Consider the following 24,940-nt stretch of genomic DNA (forward strand, 5'->3'; position numbering starts at 1 on the left):
CAAGCCAATCAGCATTGAGCAGCGTACGACACACACACCGCATCGCTGAGTAACATAAACAGTGAAGTTGGCAACTGAAGCGGAGTTCGTTGCAGCTCTTTCCTCTGTTCTAAATGACTTGAACGTGTCTTTAAAACCACGACGAATAGAAGTGCTAAAAGCCTTTCTTCTAAAAAAAAAAAAAAGATGTTTGCACCATCGCCAGACACCATTTTTGACTACAGCTAAAAAACTACAGCATTGCGCGGTACATTTCCACCTTTTTCTGGATTTGTTATTTTGTAGCTGGCTAGTCCCGCCCCTTGTGTGCCTCTCTGCCTTTGAGTAACATGACTAGTTCTCTGTGTAGAATTAAATGGTAAATGGCCTGTATTTGATATAGCGCCTTCTAGAGTCCTGGAACCCCCCAAGGTGCTTTACAACACAATCAGTCATTCACCCATTCACACACACATTCACACACTGGTGGTGATGAGCTACGATGTAACCACAGCTGCCCTGGGGCGCACTGATGGAGGCGAGGCTGACGAGCACTGGCGCCACCGGTCCCTCCGACCACCACCAGCAGGCAACGTGGGTTAAGTGTCTTGCTCAAGGACACAACGACAGCGACAGACTGAGCGGGGCTCGAACCTGCAACCTTCCGATTACTGGGCGAGCACTTAACTCCTGTGCCACCGTCCTCCACAAGTAAACAGTACGAGTCTGGCAGGCCAGGCCACACAAATCCAAGAGCACCGAGTGTACCCCACATGGGTCAGCCTCACATCCGTTTGACGCAAGCAATTGAAAGAAATACTGTCATCTACTTTGATTTGGTGCAGTTGTTGTGCTGGATTCTCCCACAATGACCCCTTTTGTTAATTTACACTTTCTAACTACTTGCATAAGGCTGACTTTAACAGAGACAGGGTTTTTGTTACGCATAAACAATACAATTTAGATTTTACTCCCTGTTTTGTTTACATGGAGTGTGTGATCACTCGTGTTGGGTGTAGTTGACCAGAGTGTGTAAGTGCAGTTCTGATCACTTTGTGGGTTATATAAGTCTTTAGAGAAATAAAGCTGCTGGGCTTCAGAGTGACACTTGAATTGATGGTGCGTTTCTTCTAACTGCTTCCAGATCCCGTGCTATTCATCATGGTTTCTCTGCCTCCATTAATGTTCCTTCCACTTGTCCTCCTCTCATTAGCTATAAACAGTTCTGTGGGCTCTGACTCTGAAAAGATGCCGTCGGTGATTCTCTGTGAACAATAGTCAGTCAGAGCTGGTGTTTCTTTTGCCACTAAAATCTGCCCAAACCTGTAATCTGGATGTGGGAAGGGGAGGGATGCAGTCTGTGGTCTGCCCTCACCCGAATGAACTGGGATTAGATTGTTGGGAGGAAATAAGGCAAATGTAATCCACAGGAATGTGGGACAGCTTTTTAGGGTTGTCGCTCAATAAACGGGACCCTTCTGAAAGGGTTTCCCATTCCTTTACTCATTTTCCTCCCTCCTTTTTTCCTCATTTTCATAATTATGTTTATTTTCTACAAACTGAGTACTTTTCTGTGCCTCCCCCAGGGCATGTGGAAGAAGAATGTGACTACTTCATGTGATGTTAGCACGTGGACACATACATACACCCATCCTGATTGCTCCTCATGTGGAAACCTTTCATTCTGCAGACTCAAGAACTGACTAAAATTGTGTTCCTATCATTTTGAACATATTTTTCACCATCAACCAACAAATTAGCATACTCCATTTACATACCACTACATTTTCCAACAAGTTTTCTCTTTAAAGGAGCAATATGTAAGTATTCCAGTGAAATAATCACAAAACATGCTAACATCTTAATCATGTTGGAAGGAAGGTTACAGTAAAACAGATTTAATTCTTAGCTGGCCAGAGGGTTGTCAGTTTTTCTCCTTCAAAAAAAATACTAATGAGGGGCGTAGTCACTGTTACACTCAGTGAATTTGTGAGGTCTCCGGCGAGCTAACGCTGTTAGCACCGGCTGCCAAAAAGCCCCAGAGTTGTTTAAAGAACCAAGGCCACTAAATAAGAGCGACTCAGAAGTTTTTTCTTGTACCCCAAACCTCTACGTCACACCGGAAAGCATCATCGGCACAGATTTCAAGTGGAACGTCACTGCTTCAGATAGAATCCATTATATCGATGGAGGTGATTCAAACCAGCCGCGACACGGAAATTTTCAGGCGCATCCCAGAAAAGATAGGATCGGGTGCTTTTTTCTTCTTCTTCTGAGGCACGTCAATTTACACAGTTAACATAGGGCTTGACAAGAAATCACATACGGTTTCAGTGTAAAACGGTTTCAGTGTAAAACCCCCTGGTAATTTCACAAAGTAAAAGACTATTGCAACAATACAATTTCATATCTTTGTAGATTACATAAATACGTGTGACCTAATGGCTTATTTACTCCCAGCATATTCAAGAAGTGCAGAGGTGTGCTTTTCATAGTTTTAATGCTGGCAATGGAGAGGAACAACATCACATGACAAAAGCAATATCAAACGTAATTTCCTTCTTTTTGGTTTAGTGGCGAATGTCATAAACTCGAGCCGTGTACTGTGCAGCGAAAGTTGCAAGTAAAGGGTTCCGCTCCACTGATGCTTCCAGTGTGAAGTAGGGGTAAGAAGCCACGTAACTTTTTGTTTTAATCTAATATCAGTTAAAGAAGTCTAGAGGATGACACTAAGTGCTAACAGTAACTTAGATGCAAATAGTCAGCTCTAAAATTTCTCAAGCTACTTTTTCAATTACCAACAAGTTGATATTAGAGTGAAATGTGTGTGTGAAGTGAATAATGAATCAATCGTGGTGTTTTACTCCCTTTAATGAGTCGCTCAGGACTATGACAGCAAGCTAACAGCAAACAGCTGCACTTCTTGTAATGCTGGAGAAATATTACAGTAATAAGTGTAGTAAGTGCTCCCTACCGTGAAACACCCAAGAATGCTAACACCATATGACAATGTATTAATTTACTTATCAACTTACTGTCTATGAGTCATCTTCCTTCGTCATCTAGAATCTTCTGGTGCTGAACCGTAACTGACAACAACCATGAACAGCAGCGTGAAAGTAATTGCAGTAACCAAATTTGACCATAGGATGTCATTCTTACATATTGCACCTTTAAATATAAGCTCAGAGACATAATAAACATATTTCTTGTCTACAACTAGATATTTTGATGATTCAACATGCATTACACACCATAAAAAAATAAGTGAACTGCTTGATGATGTAAAATGATAATTTCCCTTTAGTTTTTTTTGTTGTTTTTTTTTTTTGTTATTTGTTCATGGCCAATCTGTTCAGAAAAACGGATTCATCTCTGACTCATGTCAGATGTGGTGGGCTTGTGTGGTTGTAGGTGTATTTGTGTACAGAACGGTTTCTCACCACTGACCATCCATCCTTCATCCTCCAACTTCGTCTCTCAATACAACAAAAGTTTTAAACTCAGTGAAAGCACCAATCTGAAGCTCTAAAGAGCTCTTTTCCTCTCATTAGTGAATCACACGTCATGGTACACCTACACCATCTTCTGCCACTTGGCTCAGCTACTTAAAGGTGCAGCATGATTGTTACATGAGAATAAAATGTCACTGAATACATGTGGTGTCGACATTTATGATTCATGCCTGCATACATTTTCCACATTAATGAATGTTTATTATTAATGAGTAAGAAAAATTCCAAACAGCTTTCTGAGACAATGCTCTCATACTTTTAGCCAAATAGGAATGTGAAGAATAGAATAGACTTATTGATCCCACAGTGGGGAAATTCACTTGTTACAGCAGCGCAAACACGAGAATAATTTGAAGAAAAATAATAACAGAAGTACATGTAAATGCACATTAGGGCTGCAACAAACGATTATTTGGATAATCGATTAATCGGATGGGGTCTCGACACGATTAATCGATTAATCGGATTACATGGGGAAATTTTTAAAAACTGCTAGGGAAACGTTATTTCTCTCCTTCCTTCACTTTATTTAACACAACATTATTAGAAAACAGTTCAATAGCAGAAAAACAACATGCCATCACCTAAATTGTCTTATAAGGTGTATAGACAGAGACCCTAAGCTACATCTATCTGTGACCTAAAATGCTTGGTCCAAGTTAAACAGCTTAAGGGCAATTCTCATCTGTTTTGTTTGATCTCATCTGTTCACATTTATTTTAAATGTAATTAAACATAGGCTGTGAATTAATCAAAATTGATCACTATTTCCAAAACTGACTGAAAAAATACCAAATAAAACAAAAGTAAATGAATGCCATCCTCCTTGCGATGATGCCCTGGGCAACTGCCATAAAGTCACATCAAGAAATGCTGCTGATCATTCCAATGATCCCAAATAGACTCACATTAGGCCACATGAAAGCAACTGAACCCAAAAATATATTAACCAGTATATAACTGCACTCTCACACAACACGCCTGCAGCAACAGTTAGGACTCCTCCCTCCCTTTTAAAAGCGTTTTTGCTTCTGAGGACATTGTGGTTGTAAAACCACATGCTAGTAGTCTGGCCCCGGTGTGATCAACCAGTTTCTGCGGGAATGTGACGGCGGAACCAGGGCCAGATTAACACTTTGTTGTACCCTGGGCAACAATATTCAAGGGCTCCATCATCACGACCCAAGGATCACCATAATGTGGTCACATACAGAATATTTTACTGTAATATGCAGTAAATATACTCAATACTTGAATGCCTGACAACACGTAACCCGCCCAGAGTAACCTTTGACCCACCTCGTGTGGACTGACCAATGAGGAGAGGGTCTTAACTTGAGGCCCTCTCTTCATTGGTCAGTCTGCATGAGACTGACTCTCAACTGACATTCAGTCGTAGGCAGCGAAGCGTCTCTGTGCAGCGCAAAAGCCCGGGTGGACAGTTTGTTTAATATAGGGTAACCATATTTCCATTTCCAAACAAGAGGACAGGGGATCTGTGCCTATGACGTCACACTATGGCAACGCCACACAAACCATGTTGGGGCCCATTTTTTGTAAGAACTAAATTAATATCAGATTCTGCCAATTAAAGGGCTCTAAAACAATTCATATATAAATATTTAGCATATTTAATGCAAAATCTAATTTTTCTGCTTTAGTTCTGCAACAAGGTTTTATTAATAATAAATTATTATACCTTTTGTTTTACTACAGCATCGGTACGCTTCCTGTGCAGATTATTAAGGATGCTTGTTTCAGCTGTGAGATTAGACGATAGGATCAATGAAAAAATAACTAGTCACACACTCCATGGAAACTTTCAGAGAATCCACAAATAGTGGCTTTCAAATGGTTTTGTTACTTTTTGCAAGTTTATAAAAGAAGCAGATGAGACAGCATGTCTGATAATTTAGTTTTTCATCTGATAATATTAGAACATGTCAGTAATGTCTGAGGGGCTTTTATAAACACCATATAACTAACACTACTGGAGAGGGCATGAATTACACAGAGGCTTCTGGGGAGCCCAGTTATTGGGGGGGGGGGGGGGGGGCATTTTGCCTTGGCCCCCAAAATGTCTTGAAACGGCCCTGGGTGTGTGACTGAGTTTTGAAGGTGATCTGAATTGTATCAGATGTATAATTATGACATGTGTATAACTTATTGTTTTTTACTGGTAAAAACGTGTCGTGGAGATAAATCTACCTACATTTGACTTTTCAACACTTTGTTTTGTTTTCTTGTTTTTATTTAACTATTTTCCTGTCCTGTCTGTCTCTCATCTTCCTGCATCTCCTCATAATTCTCCAGAAAATCTGTTGCCTGGATTCTTACCTTTTCACCTCATCAGTTACTTTTGAGCAGATCAAAGGGATCTCCTGACCGAAAAGCGCAGAGCGCGTTTTCGATGCTGCGTGAGGTGACATCACCACAGCACAGGTGATGAGCTCCGCAGTAGCGCGCTTCAGGCACAAATAAGACAGAAAATAGAGAACATGTGCGGACATGAACGATCGTGTGCTAATTATAGTTTTTTGGTTGCGCCACTTTGAGAATGGACCGTGCGCTGGAAGCAGCTGCCTGGATCGCTGCGCGACAATGCGGAACCGGTTCGCAGCAGCGCAAGTCTGCCGGCTCTCCCTCACGCTGATCTGCGGCTCTCCCTCGCGCTGATCTGCGGCTCTCCCTCGCGCTGATCTGCCGGCTCTCCCTCGCGCTGATCTGACTTGCTCTGGTCTGCGCGCAACGGCGGGCGGGAAGGGGGGGGGGGGCTTTTGGAAGAGTTGTGCGACACAACGAATCGATGACGCAATTCGTTGCCAACGCTTTTAGTAATCGATTTTCATCGAATTTATCGATTTGTTGTTGCAGCCCTAATGCACATAGGCAGCAATCTAGTATTGTACCCTTTGACCACTAAAAACTACAAATAAAAAATGAATAACTTGGGTTCTAGAACAATGCAACAAACTGTAAAGAACTCAAACGTACTATATAAATCTGGTATTGCTCAGGTATTGAACACATACTGAATATTGTATTGATGTTATTGTGTACCAGGATAATGCCAGTACAGCTTAAACTGAGTAGTTTTACTGTTACTGCAGAGGGGATGAATGACCTACGGTATAGTTCTGTTTTACATCTGGAATGTCAGTCTGCCTCTGAAGGAGCTGTCCATGGTCTCCACAGTGGAATACAGTGGGTGGGAAGGGATTTTTAAGATGAAGGTCATCTTCCTCAGCATCCTCCTTTCACATGTCTCCTCATATGAATCCAGTGGGCAGACCAGAACCAAGCTAGCTTGTTCAGTCACTTCCTGTCTCGGTCAAAGCTGCCCGCACCTTAACAGACCAGAGCAGAGTGGATAACCGAGCCAACAACAGAGTGATAAAATGATTCTAGCAGCTGGGAATTAACTCTGAAGGACCTCAGCCTCCTCAGGAGGTGGTGGCAGCTTTTGCCCTTACACACAGAGCATCTGTGTTGTTGGACCAATTCAGTTTACTGTTGAGGTGAAACACCCAGGCACTTAAAGGTATCCACCACCTCAACGTCTGCACCCTTGTTGTTTACTGGTGAGTGAGGAGGAGTGTTTCTCTGGAAGTTCATCACCATTTCCTTTGTCTTACTGATGTTCAAGTAAAGGTGGTTACGCTCACAACAGTCCACAAAGTCCATGATGACTGGCCTTTACTCCAGGTCATTCCCCTCAGACACACAGCCAACAACGGCTGAGTCATCAGAAAACGTCTGGAGGTGACAGCTGCTGGTGTTGTAGGTGAAGCCTGAGGTGTAGGCGAAAGAGTGAGAGCACCGTACCCTGTGGAGCTCCAGCACTGCACACAACCACCTCAGACATACAGTTGTGCAGCCTCACATACTGTGGCCTGTTGGTGAGGAAATTGATGGTCCATGCAGTCAGATGTTCATCCACTTTTGCACCCCTCATCTTCTGCTGCTGTAGACACGGCTGGGTGGTGTTGAAGGCACTTGAACATGATTCTCACAGTGCTGTTTTGCATCTCGAGGTGAGTCAGAGCCTGGTTCTGCAGGTAGATGAGCGCATCTTCCACTCCCATGTTTGGTTTGCAAATTGTAGTGGGTCTATTTCCAGGCTCACCACTGAATGTAGATGGGTGAGGATGAGTTTTTCCACGGTCTTCATCAGATGGAAGGTCAAGACGTCTGGTCTGTAGGTATAAAAACTGAAGTTAAAAATAAAAAGAAATGTCATTCTGAACTTAAACTAAGGGTTATTTTTATGCTCTGCAAAGTTGTTTCATGTTTTCATGATCCAGACAATCAGACTTAGATACATTTCTTGGCTTTGTAAGAAAAGACCTGTGTGGTTGTAAATGAGGCAGACGGGACTGGAGCAGTAGCTCAGGATTTAGAGCGAGTTGTCCAGTAAATGGAAGGTTGCAGGTTCGATCCTGGCTCCGGACAGAGAGTTCTGCCGTTGTGTCCTTGGGCAAGACACTTAACCCACCTTGCCCATTTGTGGTGGTCGGAGTGACCGGTGGCACTCGGCAGCCTTGCCTCTGTCAGTGCTTCCCAGGGCAGCTGTGGCTACAAAGTAGCTCACGACCACCAGCACGTGAATGGATGAATGATGCACTGTAGTGTAAAGTGCTTTGGAGTCCCCTGACTCTGAAAGACGCTTTGCAAGTGTGGATCATTTATTATGAGTCAAAACAATCTTGGCCCAAAGGCCCAAATAAACAGAGGAATCCTAATCAAGCTTCTTGGTTTCATCAGGAGCCAAAGTCCCAAGCTAAAGAAATTTTTTGGGGTTCCACATACTTTCAGTTCAGATACAGGATAGCTTATTATGATGATGATGATGATTATTATTATTATTATTATTATTGGTAATAATAATAATAACTTCAGGGCTCATTTCAAGATCCTGGTTCTGGTCTATAGGGCCTTACATGGACAAGCACCATCATACATTGGTGATCTTCTCAGTCCCCACACCCCCAGCAGGTCCCTGAGGTCCAGTGACCAAAACCTACTGGTTGTGCAGCACCAGGCTAAAGACCAAAGGTGACAGATCATTTGCTGCTGCGGCCCCCAGACTCTGGAAAGCTCTCCCCCTGAGCCTGAGATCAGTGGACTCTGTGGTCTCCTTTAAAAAGCAGCTGAAGACTCACTTCTTCAGGCTTTGGTGTGACCGTCATCACCCTCTCCTTGTTCTGCTCTCCTTACCTATTCCACCTTCCTCAGGATCCATTGTTTTTCCTCTTCACTATTCTCTCTCTCTCTCTCTCTCTCTTTCTCTCTCTCTCTCTCTCTCTCTCTCTCTCTTTCTTATTTTCTTTACATTTTTTAATCACAATTGTCGATTATTTTGCTCATTTTAAATATATTTTTAACAATTTTCTAAATTCTTTTTTATATTTTTACATTTTTTGTTTTTGTGAAGCGCCTCGTGATTTTTATCTTGAGAGACGCTATAGGAATGATATTTACTTCTTCTAATGCAATTGTCAGGGACAGGGAGTGTAAAAGCAGAACTCGTGTAGCCTAACAAATCCACTCAACCATGAAGGTCTTTATTTTTATTGTGTATCCAGTAGAAACATCATCCAATCAGCTTTAGGTCTTAAAAACAGACAGGATCAGACTAGCGAAGGCCAGAGTCCAATTTAATCTCCAGTCGGAAAGAAAAAAGAAGTCTGTCTTTTTGATGTTTTTGAAAAGCAGCTGACAAACACATCAGTTTTGAATCTTAGCTGTAGCATTTAAGGAGCTTTCCCATTATTTTTAGTTTGTTCAAGAAACCCATGTAAAACATCATTTGAAAAGTGTCTTGAAAACACTTTTCACTGACTCACAGGATTGTTTAGCCATTTTTTTAAAATGCTGGTTAACACTTTTTAATTGTTTTTAAGAGTATCATTTATTTAATTCATCATAAATTTAAAGTCTGTCTCCCATTTAGCAACCATGCTGTTAACAAAGACCAGGATTATTTTTGAAAAATAATTCCAAATCCAGAATGTTTAACAAAAGTTGATGTCCCAATTTCACCTCTGAAAGGCATTTTAAAAAAATCTAATGAGTTGACTTCTGTTATTTTCCTTTTTTATATGTTAATGTGGCTCAAGTGGTTGACTGCAAAGTGGAAGTTATATTCCAGCATGTGGAAGTGTTTCTATTTGTGGGTCCTTTTTAATACTATGGCAATTTATTGTAATAGCAGCTGTTTGTAGGACTCTCCCTCTAATGTCAACATCAAGAGAATGGAAACAAAAAGATGTGTTATTTAACATTTTAATTTACTTGATGCAATAGGAGTTGGAATTGACTGACAGTCAAAGGATCAGAGGAAGCTAGTGCCTAACGCCAGCAGTCTTTGGTAGAGGGGACATCCTGGACACAGATACAAACACTCAGTCACAAACTCACTCACGCCTATGGACAAATTAGTCTCCAATTGACCTAACATGCATGATTTAGGTCTTTGGGGGGAAAGCTGGAGCATCTGTAGAAAACTCACACATAAGGAGAACATGCTAACTCCATGCAGGAAAGCTGCAGACAGGATTTGTCCTGTAACTTTCTTACTGCAAGCAAAAAATAAAAATAAAAAACAGTAATGTGCAATCATTCAGCCCTGGAATTGTAATTTAACGACTAAAAAAAGAATCTAAATTAATTATATGTCATTGTTTTAATTGAATTATATTTAATATTTGATCAATAGTTGTAGTTTTGATCCTTTTTATATTATTCAAGGTCCTATTGATTTTATTATTGTTGTTGTTGTTGTTGTTGTTTTTATTCAGTGTTTGGTACTTTTGTTCTTGTGGTTTTGAAATGCTTTATAAATGAAGCTACAGTGGTATTCAAACATTCATATATAAATGTTTTTGTAGTTTCCTTTTTTAATTAATTTAGTGCAGAATTGTCTAAATTCTGCTCTAATAAGGTTAAGTACGGGTCAACCCTATGATGACGGTAATTAACATGTAGAGCTGCTGTGTGAAAACAGTTGAACGTAAACTTGTTCTCAAATGTTTTATAAACTCGTCTGTTTAAAACACTGTAGATCATCCATATTGATTCCTGGGAGCTTAAACCATCCTAATGCACTCACGGTTTGATTTTACACGTGAATTTAATTTTTTTAAAGTTCAAAAATAATCATGAAATATTTAGATTCAAGTGATTATTTGCTATCTATAGAACCGCAGGTGTTTCCGGTGATCCGTGTGAGACGTGAGCAGGATTACTTAGAGCTAAATACAGAAGGACACTCCAGTTCTCATATCTGCCACTCTGGTCTCTGAAAGTCTGGACTGACCGCTTTAAAAAACATCTTTCCCTTGTGTCTCTGTGTGGAAATCCATGTTAAAAGCTACTTTACTGGCCCTGCCACAGGGTCCTTGGTGGTTGCTATTTAGAGCCTCAGGATGAGAACCGTGTGTGTGTGTGTGTGTGTGTGTGTGTGTGTGTATGTGTGTGTGTGTGTGTGTGTGTGTGTGTGTGTGTGTGTGTGTGTGTGCGCGTGTGTGCGTGTGTGTGTTTACAGTATGTTTCAGCGTATAATGTACAATGCATTTGTATTGTCACATGTTTATAATGCAGCCTATCAGTAATTTTTAGTTCTTTCTGATTTTTCCCTCCAGATGGTTAAATTAGTTTTAAAGGTGCATTATGTAAGAATGACACCATGTGGTTAACTTTGGTTACTGCAATCACTATCTAAATACGTTCGGTGAGTTTCATGGCTTTTGCCAGTTACAGATCAATCAATCAATCAATCAATCAAAGCTTTATTTATAAAGCGCCTCCCGCAACCCTGTCAGGAAGCCCAAAGCGCTGAACACTGTTCAGTTGAAGGTAAATATATTGAATTAATCAAAAATAAAAGCAATTCAAATTACAAAATACAAATTACAAAATAGGTTAAACATTTTGGTACAGGACAAATGTGTAAAACAATGGATTTAGTGAACCAATGAAAACTGTGAAATAAATTCAACATAAAAGAGGGCCAAAATCAAACATGTTCTGGAAACGCCAAGCGGAGGAGGTGTGTTTTTAGGTGACTCTTAAAGACTGGCAGAGATGGGGACAGCCTAACTGAGGGTGGCAACTGGTTCCAGAGTGACGGTGCTAGGACTGAGAAAGCCCGGTCCCCGCGAGTACGACACCTAGAACGAGGGACAGCGGCACCAGAAGTTTTTAGATAACAAGCAAATAAGATAAGTAAGTAAAGACAAGTATATAAATCTATTGTCATATTTGGTAGGGCACACTTACTACCCTTACTACGGTAGTGTGCTTCTGTCATGAGAGGAGTTTGCTGTCTTGCCGTTAGCTTGCTGTTGTAGTTCTAAAAGGTTTATTGTAGGAAGTAAAACACCACAATTGGCCACTTCACACATACATTTTACTGTAATATCAAGTTGTTGGTTACAGAAAAATATCTTGAGATGTTTTTAAGCTATCTTTTTGCTTCTAAGTCACTGATAAAATTGTTAGCTCAACGTTAGCGTCTAGCCAGCTTCACCTGATATTAGAGTGAAACAAAATGATGCTGTGGCTTCTTGGAGTACAAGAGATCATTTTTAGGTTGCTCCTTGTTTATTAGCTTAGAGTCTTTAAACATCTATAGAGCTTTTAGACTCCAAGTATAGAATTATACATCTCGGCACAGCAGTTAGCTCACCAGAGACATGTTAGTTTGTTAGCCGTTTAACTAGCTGAGCAAGAACAAATGGGAGGTGCCTTGTAGCCTGGCCTTGGTCAAAGTTTTCCCAGAATACTGGCCGAATTTTCTAAATTATGGTGGGTCAGAAGCCGGTGGCTACTTCTGGGGCAAATTTCAAGTTTAAATGTAAGTCAGCTAATCGGGCTGATATCCTAAATGTTTTTTTATTTATATCCAAAGCAGTTATCTATGGTTGGTTAGTTGCTTAATAGTTGCAGCTTTGGTGGCTAGCAGGTAGTAACTCTCTTACATATTTAATTTAACCAAAATATACACAATTTAAAAAGTAAAAGGCTCGTTGTACATTTATAGGGAAACTTATATTAAAACTTATGTATAAAGTATAACATTACCTCTCGTGTCACGTGACGTTACTTGCATCACATGACCGCGGCTTCTGCAGCAGTCATGTGATGCAAGTGTGTTCCATTTAACTGTTTGACCAAGGAAGGACAGCGTCCTTTTAAGCCAGACTTTTTTTTAAAAGGAGCTAAACTGACAACCCCCCAGGCAACTGAGAAGGAAATCTGTTTCAATGTAACCTTCCTTCCAACTTGATTGAGACATTAGACTGTTTTGTGATTGTTTCACTGTAAAATTCTTACATGTTTCACCTTTAAATTGCTACAATATTTTTCACATTTTCTGATGTAAAAGCTGCTGTTTTATGTCATCATGCTTGATCTAGATCTGCCACCATGATGTTAAATTGAATTCAGACAGTTTAATTGAAATTGTAAGGATTTTAAGCAAAAAGAGTCCCAGATGAATGCATCATCCCCATCTTCATACTCCTTTGTTCTGTGAACCAACTGCCAACACACTAATATATGATTTCTGGCCCTGACCCACTTTCTGTTAGAGGTGGCTGATGTCACTTGGCAAAATAACCCCCTTTTTAGAAAGTGTGTAGCATTATATTAAATCAAACAGATCTTGCAATAGTCTAGTCTACAAATAGAAGTATTAGTGCATGATCTGTTGGTGCATGACAAGTGTTGGATTTGTCATCTCACGGTGCAGCCACCTGGACGGTCTGGTCGCGTTCTAATTTTAGCATCCCCATGCCTTAATGCAAACCCTCGCTTTGTCTTAGTGATCCAGATGCTTTCCTGGCATGCCTGATGAGATTCAGTTGTCACTGCTGATTTCTGGAGATTTGCTTTACATCTGAATGTTTTTTCTCTTGTAAGAATTTCCCATTTTAAGTTAAAATTGGATAAATATGGAAGATTATCATAACAATGTTAGAGAAAATGCAATAAATGGTCATAAAGATGAAATGCAAAAGGTTTTTATTTTTTATTTGGTTTCAGTCAAAACTAGTTTCCATCTATCTTTGTATCTGGTGCAGCTGGATGTATTATCAGTTGTCACAATCCAAACTAAATATTTAGCTCTAACTTTGCCAAATAGTGCATCTTCGTAGGTTATGGTTCACATTTTTATCCAGTTGTCTTCCAGGGCTTTGCATCATCCTCTGGGATTATTGGATTTAAACACATTTTGCTCACCTGTTTCCTCCTCCTTGTTCCAACAATTTTAGGTCGTTTTTAGCCTTCTGTAAGCAACATTTCCACCGTATCTCTTTATTTGTCTGTTACACTGATGAACAGTTTTTCTGCCTTCCTGTCTCACTGATTCCACTCTTCTTCCCATTTCTACATGATTTTTTTTTTGCCTCCCAGCCTTCGCGACACTACTTGCTTAATGTTTACTTACCCACCTGCCTGTCTGTGGATCATCATGGCTGCGTAGCAGCTTGACCTTTGCTGATGTTCTGTTTTTCTTTCTAAACATGCTCAGACATGCACACATCGCTGGCTCTTACTGAATGGAAAAGACTTTCTTATCCATTTTTGGGATAAATGCGTACAAGTACAGCCACAAGAGCGTACTGTTTATTTACCCAGGTTAGGATTTAAATAACAAAAGACATTTAATCTCTACTAAAAACATCTTTTTAAAAAAAGCCTATGTTGTATTTTTGTCCTTACTGCTTACTATTCACAGCAGCACAGGTCTCCCATTCAGTCTGGAGTGGTCTGGCCGTGTCCTCTCCTCTGCAGTTGGCAGTGCAAGCTGTGCCCCTGTGTGTGTGTGTGTGTGTGTGTGTGTGTGTGTGTGTGTGTGTGTGTGTGTGTGTGTGTGTGTGTGTGTGTGTGTGTGTGTGTGTGTGTGTGTGTGTGTGTGTGTGTGTGTGTGTGTGTGTGTGTGTGTGCGTGCGTGTGTGTGTGTGTGTGTGTGTGTGTGTGCGTGCGTGTGTTACTGCTTCGTTGGCTGATAGTCTCTTCATCTCTGCTCCCTTTGGGGAGGCTTGTTAAACAACTTTTGCCTGTCCAAAAACAGACCGATCCTTTGAGCGTCCTGAGCAGCTGTCAGAATTTGAGTCCAGGTTTTTGTGAATATCTCTAGGGGTTTGTGTTTCTGAATCACTGTTTACCTATCCATTTAAATTTTCTTGTTCTGCCTCTTGTATATGTGGGAATGAAACATCACTTCCTATACTGGCAGATAGAAACATGCAAACCCATTGGAAATCACATAAAATCCTCTGACTAGAATCTATGTGCCTAAAACAAGCGATTTCAAAAAGTCTCTGTTTGTGACATCACAAACAGGAACTTTTTGTAGTAAAACAGGCATGGGGAATCCTGGTCCTCAAGGGCCGGTATCCTGCATGCCTTTGCTCCAACACTTCTGAATCAGTGGTTGAATCACTTGTGCAGCAGCTCATCGATCTCTGCAGAAGCCTGTTAATCACCTGCTGATTGAAACCAGGTGTATTGAAGCAGGGTTGAAATTAAAATATGCTGGAAAGCGGCCCTCTATGGACCAGGGTTCCCCACCCCTGTAGTAGAAGAATAAAACCACCTCTCATGCGCAACAAAGAGATGCTGCTGGAGGAGCAGCAACCCTACTCCAAGCCCCTCCCTGATATCTGAGCTTGTTAGCTTATAGCAGCCTGAGCGGGGGATGGGTGGGCGTGGCCAGCAACAGCTTGTTTTCTTAAAATGATAGAACACTGAGATGGCTCATTCTGGAAGATACTGAAATGGCCGATAATAAAACTGCTGAAATTGTTCAGTGAGACGGATTTAGTGCAAAGAACTTCATGAACATGTTTTTTTCTACCATAAAACTATTCTAACTTAAGAAAAAAGGCATAATATGCCCCTTTAATACAAATCAAATGAAAGCTATTTACTTGATCAATTTTTACTGATAATTAACCAAAATAATCAATTACTTAAAATCCAACTGTGAAATGAAAAGAAAAAAGTAACTGGGGTGATGGTGGCACAGGAGTTAAATGATCTCCTCGTAATCGGAAGGTTGCAGGTTCGAGCCCCGCTCAGTTTGTCGCTGTCGTTGTGTCTTTGGGCAAGACACTTAACCACTCCTTGCCCGCTGGTGGTGGCTGGAGGGACCGGTGGCGCCAGTGCTCGGCTGCCTCGCCTCTGTCAGTGCACCTCAGGGCAGCTGTGGCTACATTGTGGCTCATCCCCATCAGGGTGTGAATGTGTGTGTGAAAGGGTGAAAGACTGATAGTGTTTTAAAGCGCCTTGGGGGGTTCCAGGACTCTAGAAGTCCCTATATCAAATGCAGGCCATTTACTATTTAACTGATGCAGACCTTAAACAGGTACAACAAAGATTTAGACTTTATTTTCTGACAAAACTTAATCTGTTACTTAATTATCTTCTTTTCTCTTATTTAACACAGTGAAGTAAATAGATGCTTCTTTACCTTCGGCTGACATGTTTCAGCCAGAACTTCCGCCTTTGTCAGAGTTTTAAAGATAAATATGGATAATCTGTTTCTATTTTAAAGTTTATTTTTGCTCATTTTTAAATATTAAGCTGTTATTTGTTATGCCATTTACACATAAGCTAAATGTAATAGCGACAATGACACAATTGTAGTGTTTTAATGTTGTTTGTGTTTGTAAAAACTAGTTCCTGTAGGCTGAAGGGTGGAACAACATTATAATAACACATTTGCTTCTGCTCTGAGTGACGTTCCTCCCGCTGTGAGTTTGTTTTCACATATTGGAAAATCCAGACTGAGTTACGCATTTTCTTAGAGAACAGGTGAGCGTTAAAACTATTAAACAATGCTTGGAGAGGAATTCTTATGAGCTTTTTATTGTGCAAATCCTCTGAACAGTTGAGAGTTTTTGAAATAATTTGTTGGCCTAATTTATTTTAGGTTTGGGAACTTTTCTCTTGTTTGGATTAAAACTTTTTGGCGTTTCCTGGAATTGCTGTGTCTTGAGGATACACCACTAATTATGCCAGCACTTGAATTAGCATTCCTCTGATTGGGAGTCCTTTTTAAACTTCACCTCATACGCGTCTCAAGCATGTATCTTTAATTTTTCTTCTCTGCTGCAGCTCATGCATGCTTAACTTTCCTTTCTTGGTGTGTTCTTTTAAATGCATGCGGTGTGAAGCTGCCATCTGTATGCTACTGAATACTTTCCCTCGCACTGCTGTAAATCTGTCGGCTTTTATTTGGAGCCAAAGTGGATTTATTGGAAAGGAGAAAGGAGCAAAAAACAGAAAACTGATTAAAAATGTTCGAAAAAGTCTTGAAGGCTTTTATTTTGCCCTTTTGAGGAAACGATGAAAAAGCAAAAATGTTCACGTCATCAAAAAACTGAAAGATCAATGAAAAACTTGCCATGAGAGGTAATTTATATGTTATGTTTGACCATGACTATTTCAGTTAGTATTACATCACCAAGTTCAAACTAAAACACACATTACAATAATAGAATACCAAGTCTTATTTAAGGGTTGACACAGTTTCCTGAAACTTTTAAGCATTTTTAAATTAAAAAAATTCAAATTCAGACATCTGAATAAATACTGTAAAAATGGTGAAGATTTTTATTTTATTAGAACTAGAAGCCAAATACAGCAACCATTACCTTTTTGGTTAAAGATGTCTGGATGTGGAAGTAATGGAGGGGTTACGTCCCCGACAGGAGGTGTTTAAATGTGAAGGAGGGGGCAACATAAGAAATGTGATAGTGGAGTTAAAACGGGTTTAATTGTTATAAAAGGTTCTAAAAACAAGTGCAAACAGATGGCGAGCATTATTAAAATTATGCAAAACGAAAAATTCACTATAAGGTTAACAGTTAAAAGACAATTCATCAACTATATAAAACACCTGGTTAAAACTTTATTAAATGTTTTACCTAAACCAAAGGTGTTTTAAAAACACAACAAAGTTGATAAAAGTCTAAAAACTAAAACCGAGTTAACCTTAAAACAGAGTCAACTAAGTTGACATCAGCCAAAGATCCATGTGGATCACTCAGAGTTTTTCCCTTTAAAACTTCTCAACTCAGAGTTAAAACTCATCACAAATGAAAGGGTTGAACCCAAACTGAGACCTGGAGGACAGCAGAACCCCTGCACTGCTGCCTCCCAGACTGCTGAAGGCACCGCCTTTTTATCCCAGGTGTGGGTCATCAGGAGGGTTCCGCTCAGCTGTGCTCCTCAGCAGCCTGGAAGAGAGGATGAGGAGGGGCGATGTCGGGCTGATCACCAGGGCTGGGTGATCCTGGCTCCTGCATCCCAATGGCCAGGCTGGTAGCCGTAACAGGAGGGGACCATCTCGGTGACAGGAATTCATTTGTGGAAACCACGTCACAAAGAAATCCAAAAGCATCAAGGCATTCGAGAAAAAATGTAAATTACAATATTGAATTTGTTCCAAAATTACAATTTATAGAACTTGTATTTTGAAAATAGGGAAACATTAAACAAGAATCCTTTAATGTAAAGATTTGGAAATACAATAAATATGGATTGTAGAATGTTTTGGGATACATTTTTCATTTGTAAGTATTGTAAAAGAAAACTAATTAGAAAGAATGTGTTTGTAACAGTAATAAGGAGCATATATCATGAGATTACTCTTCTTACTGCGTCTTTTCCTTCGCGCAGAATTGTTTTGATTCTTTATTTTTAGTTTTATAAGTTACAAATAATTACGTGTTGACCTTGTTTTTTTGCTTCTGTTGTATTTATTAGATTTGAATCCATTGTTGCTCTTTTTAATCCAACGAATGACTGAATTCTTGCAGACGCGAGTGCAGCTGTGAAATGCTGTGGAGGCCTGTTTTCATGAATATTGATCAGGGTGTGGCTCTGTGTTCATGTCACTGAATGCAGAGACTTTTCCCTGTTACAGCTGCTGCCTGCGTCCTGTAAGCTTTCGTTTGCGTCCCTCATGGCAGGATGTTTACTGGAGCTCTGACTGTAAAACCGTAAGATGCAGATAACTGTGTCCTCTCGTGTTGAAGCTACTTCCCTTGTTTCATTTCCTGTTTTGGTGGTTTTCTTTCTGGGTTCATGGGGCGCTTTCAGACAAAGATTCTAATTTTCAACAACTGCTTCAGTCATTGACTCATAAGTGCAGTTACTGGTGTTGAATTCTAGAGCGACATGGATCAAGGACAGGATACCTGATCTGCATCGGTGTGTCGTTTAAACCAGAGGCAGCATCAAGTTCCTCATCTGAGGAACGGCGTGTATCTGCAAGTGGTATGAGGAAGAGGTCAGTAGCTAGGTTTTGTAATGATGAGTTCAGAACAAGACAGAGACGAGGGAGAATGAGAGTGAAGGAATCGTCAGAGAAGAAATGGAGGGGGACAACTGGGGTTTTATTCTGGGTAAGGAGGAAATGGAAGTGTTTGAGATTAGTGTAACATTTACAGGAGATTGAGGTTAAACGTGAGATGCCATAGAGGGCCGGTATAAAGCAGAAATGAATTGCCTTTTTATGAGGAACAAGAAAAAAGAAGCTCTTTTCATGCTTCATTACAGTCAGGGGAAATAAAAGACATTGATGGACACTTTGCAGTTGAAGCTTTTATTTAAAGCTGCTTTTACATAAATCATTTGTTTTCTTATTTTTAACTCAAATTCGTACTTATCTTTCATCCGTTTATGAAATTTTATCATTTGATGACTTTTTTCTGATGTTAATCTATTTCTGTTTTGAGATCATTATGATTTTATGACTTTATGTTTTATTTTTATTTTTTATCTATGTGAAGCACTTTGGGATTCTATGTCTGTGATAAGTGCTATATAAATCAAATTTACTTATTACTTATACAGTTAGATTAATCCATTTTGATTTAAAAGAAATCAATAGAACACATGTAAATTTTAAAATATTAATTTATGTTTCCAACCTGAATAGGCTTCAGACTCATTTAACAACTCTCATTAGCGTTAGCATGTTGTTTACCTCAGCATCTCAGTATTTTTCCCCCAACATTAGTTCAGTTTTTTTTTTTCAGTCAAATCAGTGCATTAGCAGTCTTGTGCTGTATTGTGTACAATAATATTGAGTTTTGTGTCTGACCTACAGTAGCTTCCTCCGTCTGCGCTCAGCAGCTGCCCCGGTTAAACTGCTGCTCATCGATTTTCACAGAGCTAATGAAGTTTCCGTTCAAAAAGGTTTCCTTGATGACTGCAGGGTCGTACTTTCATCCGGGATGACCATGAACACATTTATAGTTTACACTGTGTGTGTTTTTAGGTCTGTGCTGACAGTCACTCGATAATGCATGAAAATGTTGCCTTTGATGCCTGGGATGAAAGATGTACAGCTGACCCCAACGGGCCTTTAACCACCCACTGAAACCACCTTTCAGCCTAGCCTTTGCTTTCTCTTTGTGAGTGTTTCCTCCTCTGTTTTCCCAGGATTGAAAAAACGTACCAGGAAGGCCCTTGGGTTACGGAAGAAAGAGAAGGACAATGACTCCGCGTAAGTCTTCTCATTGCTTTGCCGTTTCCCGTGTTGTCCAAAATGAGCAGGTTGGAAGGTTAAATAGTGCAAGTTTTTGGTTTATTTTAGAAAATAATAATTTCATTAATCAAAAAATGTTATTCTTTGTGAAATATCGTCCTAACTTCACATTAAACCCCTGCTGGCATCCATGAAGTATTTAAAACCTGCCATTTCCAGTCCTGTACTCGTCTACTGCCCTCTAGTGGAATATTTTCACGTGGCAAGGGCCAATTTTATTTCTATACATATGAAATTTGAAAAATTAGAATAAGGTATACAAGTTTATTTATTTCAGTAATTCAACTTCAAAGGTGAAACTAATATATGGGATAGACTCCTTACATGCAAAGCCAGATGTTTGAGCCTTTATTTGTTATAACTATGAGGATTATGGCTTATAGCTTATGAAAATCCCAAATTCAAAATCTGAGACAAATAGAATATTGTGAAAAGGTTGAATATTTGGGTTAGGGTTGGGGTAACAGTCTAATCAGCTAATGAGTCCATGAATCATGAGTCCCTGAGCCTTTAGATCAAGGGTATTCGGTTCTGGTCCTGGAGGGCCGATATCCAGCAAGTTTTAGTGGTTTCTCTGCTCCAACACTTGACTCAGTGGTTGAATCACCTGTGCAGCAGCTCATCAAGCTCTGCAGAAGCCTGCCAATTACCTGCTGATTAAAATCAGGTGTGTTGAAGCAGAGTTAAAACTAAAACGTGCTGGATACCGGCCCTCCAGGCCCGGAATTGATTTTTAGACTATTATATTGTTATAGAATTACATCAATAAAGTCAAACTAGCCAGGAAATTGTTTCATTTCAAAACTACATTTTTGCTATTTGTATTCTCAGATTTTAGGAATGAAGGGGTTAACGGTCTAGCATTCCTTGAGGGAATGTGTATAACACCCCCTTGTTGATGAATTATGGCATTATATATGTTTTGGTCAAATAGGTCGAAATAAGATTGTGTGTGATTGCAAGCAACGTTTCAAGACTATGGGTTCTGTCAGCCTTTGGATTTGCATCCAGTGTTTCGTGAGAGATTCTGCTAACAGACGTTCAGGGCTGACACCAGCAGCAGTTGGTTGATGTAAGGGCAAAATCTGAAGTAAAGAGAACATGTTGGAGACAACGCCATCAGCTCGTAGCTCAGTTTCTGTAAAACGTACTGACCTATATCTGTGTTTGCTGAGGTGCATTAATTCTGTCGGCCATATTGATTTAGGTTAACTTTAAAAGTTCACAATTTATAAAACTAAAGTATGCTTTTATGAAAATCTAACCCTAACCCAGTCATTTATGTGGTATCTTGCTAACAGACAGGCACAGACAAAAATAGTATGGCCCTCATTTGCCTGTCTGGGGCAGATGACACAAATGAAAGATTGTGTTTTATTTAACACTTTTAAAACCTTGTGTGTGACTCTTGTGGGGAGCTTTTTAAAAATGTCCTCTTGACTAATTTCAGTAGTGAATTTTCATGTTTTTTCCCTTCTCTCTCTATTTCTCACAGAGGGTCCCCGGAAAGAGACAGCGGTGTAAGTAAACTATCTTATTAGAGGAGTTTGGTCATTTGTACATTTGTTTGATGTAAGTATGTGCAGCCTATTTTTGGAAGTAACACAGTCTTACCAAAAGGAGGTAAATTAATTATTATCTGTGTTCTTTTTGCCTGCCAGGAAGTCCAGGAGGCTGAGTCGGTACTGATCTGCTCAGAGTAGACTAGCAGCTAGGCTAGTTGTGTGTAGCATTTAGATTGGACTTAAAACCTCATAGTTTTGTTGTTTAGCTCAGCAGTCACAGTTTCAGCTGTCTGAAGGGTGTGTGTGTGTGTGTGTGTGTGTGTGTGTGTGTGTGTGTGTGTGTGTGTGTGTGTGTGTGTGTGTGTGTGTGTGTGTGTGTGTGTGTGTGTGTGTGTGTGTGTGTGTGTGTGTGTGTTTGGGGGGGGGGGTCATCATCAAGACACAGATATGGAGTTAAAAAGAAAATAAAATAATTTCAATTCTTGTCATGATAAGTGTTTGCAAAATTGGAATATTGGACAATAAAATGTTCAGACCTTAATTTATAAAATAATCTGGGTTTACAGGATGGATGTTTAACGGAGAGAGCTTTCTGAAACAAAAATCCTGCTGTGTTGTCGCCATAGTGGAGGTCTTACATAATATACTTTTCCTTGAGTGTCTGGAGGGATTTTAATCAAACCGTCTCTGTTTTCTCAGTCTCAGAAGAGGACGAATGGGGCCCCTAATGGCTTCTATGGAGACATTGACTGGGACAGATATGTAAGTTAAATTCTGTATTCAAGTTTGAAACTCTGACTTAACTCTTTCTGTTTTTACTTGCACATAGAAAACAGATATTTTATACTAGATGTTTTAAAGCTCTTGTGGACATTTTGTTTAATCAGAAAATGTAAGTAATAAGTATATTTTATTTATATAGCACTTATCACAGACATAGAATCACAAAGTGCTTCACATAGATCAAAACAAAATAAAACATAGTCATAAAATCATAATGATCTAAAACAGAAATAGATTAAAATCAGAAAACATAAAGTCATGCAGTTATAAAATTTCATAAACTGATGAAAGATTACTAATTAGAGTTAAAAATAAGAAAATAAAAGGTTTAGTTAAAAGCAGCTTTAAATAAAAGGGTCTTTAGCTGTTTTTTTAAGTGTCCAGACTGTCAATGCTACGTAAGGATAAAGGAAGATCATTCCAGAGTCAGGGTGCAACAGTCTGGATAACTGATCACCTCGACTTTTGTATCTGGTCTTTGGAACTTCTAGAAGGTTCTGGTCGGTGGACCTGAGGGCTCAGGTTAAGGCTTTAACAGTTCAGTAATATAGGGAGGAGCGTGACCATGTAGAGCACTGAAAGTTATAATCAGGATCCTAAAATGAACTCTAAAGTTAACGGGTAACCAGTGCAGAGACATTAGAATAGGAGTGATGTGTGCTCTTCTGTTTGCTCCAGTTAGGAGCCTCGCTGCAGAGTTCTAGACCAACTGAAGGTGGTCAAGGGCCTTTTTATTAAAGCATGTGAAGAGTGTGTTACAGTAATCTAGATGAGAGGAGATAAAGGCATTGTTAACCATTTCAAGTTCATGTTTTGACACCGACTTTCGCAGTTTGGAGATATTTCTTAAGTGATAAAAACAGTTTTGCACCAATTTTTCTGAGTGGCCTTCAGGAGACATTGATTGGTCAAAATTAACACCCAAATCCCTTAAATTTGTCTTGACGGCAGAGGATAAATGACCAAGTTTTAGACTAATCAGGGGAACCATGCTCTCAGGGGCAATGATCAGACATTCAGTCTTTTCAGAGTTTAACTGAAGGAAGTTATCTTCCAACTAGCTGGTGAAAACTTATAGACACTCTAGTAATTCACACAGTTTATAGAACTCAGAATCCTTAGAGGAACAGTACAGCTGAATGTCATCTGCATATAAGTGATAAGAGACATTATGAAAAGAATCAATTTTCTGTCCAAGAGGTGTATGTACAGCAGAAACAAGAGTTGACCCAAAACAGAGCCTTGGGGTACCCCAGAAAATTTTGACATTGCACACTGATGCATTTTCTTTTTGATATACTTACATAGAGTATATATGTGTGTTTCAGAACTCTCCTGAGGTGGATGACGAAGGCTACAGTATAAGACCTGATGAAGAGTCAGAGGAAGGAGATATCCTAAATCACTTTCAATCTAAATCTTTTGATTGTTTTTAACCAAACTGCAGCTGTGTAGCCAGGTTTTCTTATTAAGCGAGACTGTGTGTGAAATATCAGCTTCAAATAAAAGGGCCTAACATTTGGTGGGATTTTTTCCCCCAAAAGAAATCATTGAGTTATAAACTGCAAATCTAGAAATTTCCAAACTGGCCCTTTAAATCATTTAGTCCTGCAATGTGGGTCTTTACCGTCTACAAAAACTCCAATATTAAAAGAAATCTATTATTTTATTTTTTAATCAGCGTTTAGTTTTAGGTAATATGTGCCTAAAACAAACAGTATCTAAAATTCCCTGTTTGTGACATCACAAACGGGGAAATTTGACCTAGAACCACCTGCAGAAGAGCAGCTGATGCTGAAGGAGCAGCAGCTCTACACTGAGCTCCTCTTAGATATCGTAGGTTCTCAGACGATAGCAGCCCGAGTGGGGTATGGGTGGGTGTGACCAGCTGCTTGTTTTCTTAAAGTGACAGATCCCTGAAATGGCTCATTGTGGAAGGTACTGAAACTGTTAATAATAAAACTGCTTGAACTGCTTTAGAAGGATTTAGAGCAAAGAATTTCATAACCATGTTCTTTATAGACTTTTTTTAGCCTAAGAAAAATAGTTTTGATATATTTCCTGTGGAATCAGTGGTTATTATGAGGTTATTTTCGCATTGTTTTTCTTTGACATTGCACCTACTACCAACAGCCAAAAAGTCCCACTTCTTCTCGTCTGATGAGTCTGAAGAGGAGGAAGACCACAGGAAGAAATTCAAAATCAAGATCAAGCCGCTGCCTGCTGATTGTGTTATTGCGGCACCATCAGTGGATGAGCTTAAAGCCTCCATAGGCAACATAGCTCTGTCCCCTTCTATAGTGGTGAGTAGGTCCAATGTCACTAACCAGCCTCGATGCTTAGGTTGTCATTTGAGGCTCATTCTTCTAACTTCTTACACTTTTTAAAATAAATTATAGATGTTTATAAAGTATGCAGCTACTATTGGGATCTCTCACACACACACACACACACACACACACACACACACACACATACACACACACACACACACCAGAATGTCCATTTCTCAACTTTTGTTTTCTAGCATGCGTGCATAGGTGAACACTTTTATTTGCACACACACTCACTCCAGCTTTCCAGGCTTC

General features: G+C 39.7%; 1 protein-coding gene across 6 annotated transcripts in view; it reads left to right on the plus strand.

Annotated features, from left to right (window-relative positions):
• sgip1a (SH3GL interacting endocytic adaptor 1a) overlaps positions 1-24,940 on the plus strand; it is an 85,599-nt gene that overhangs the window by 20,679 nt on the left and 39,980 nt on the right. The window contains exons 1-6 of one of the 6 annotated variants that reach the window (XM_070554255.1): positions 14,472-18,916; positions 19,959-20,022; positions 21,560-21,584; positions 22,269-22,331; positions 23,681-23,744; positions 24,477-24,655. In XM_070554255.1, coding sequence (XP_070410356.1) covers positions 18,886-18,916; positions 19,959-20,022; positions 21,560-21,584; positions 22,269-22,331; positions 23,681-23,744; positions 24,477-24,655 — 426 coding nt within the window. In that variant the 5' untranslated portion in view covers positions 14,472-18,885. Of the gene's footprint in view, positions 1-14,471; positions 18,917-19,958; positions 20,023-21,559; positions 21,585-22,268; positions 22,332-23,680; positions 23,745-24,476; positions 24,656-24,940 lie in introns of those variants that run through there. The other 5 variants (XM_054752134.2, XM_054752139.2, XM_054752133.2 and 2 more) reach the window with 5 other exon arrangements.

Source organism: Nothobranchius furzeri, chromosome 8, assembly GCF_043380555.1.
Source record: "Nothobranchius furzeri strain GRZ-AD chromosome 8, NfurGRZ-RIMD1, whole genome shotgun sequence".
In the NCBI taxonomy this organism is placed as follows: domain Eukaryota; kingdom Metazoa; phylum Chordata; class Actinopteri; order Cyprinodontiformes; family Nothobranchiidae; genus Nothobranchius; species Nothobranchius furzeri.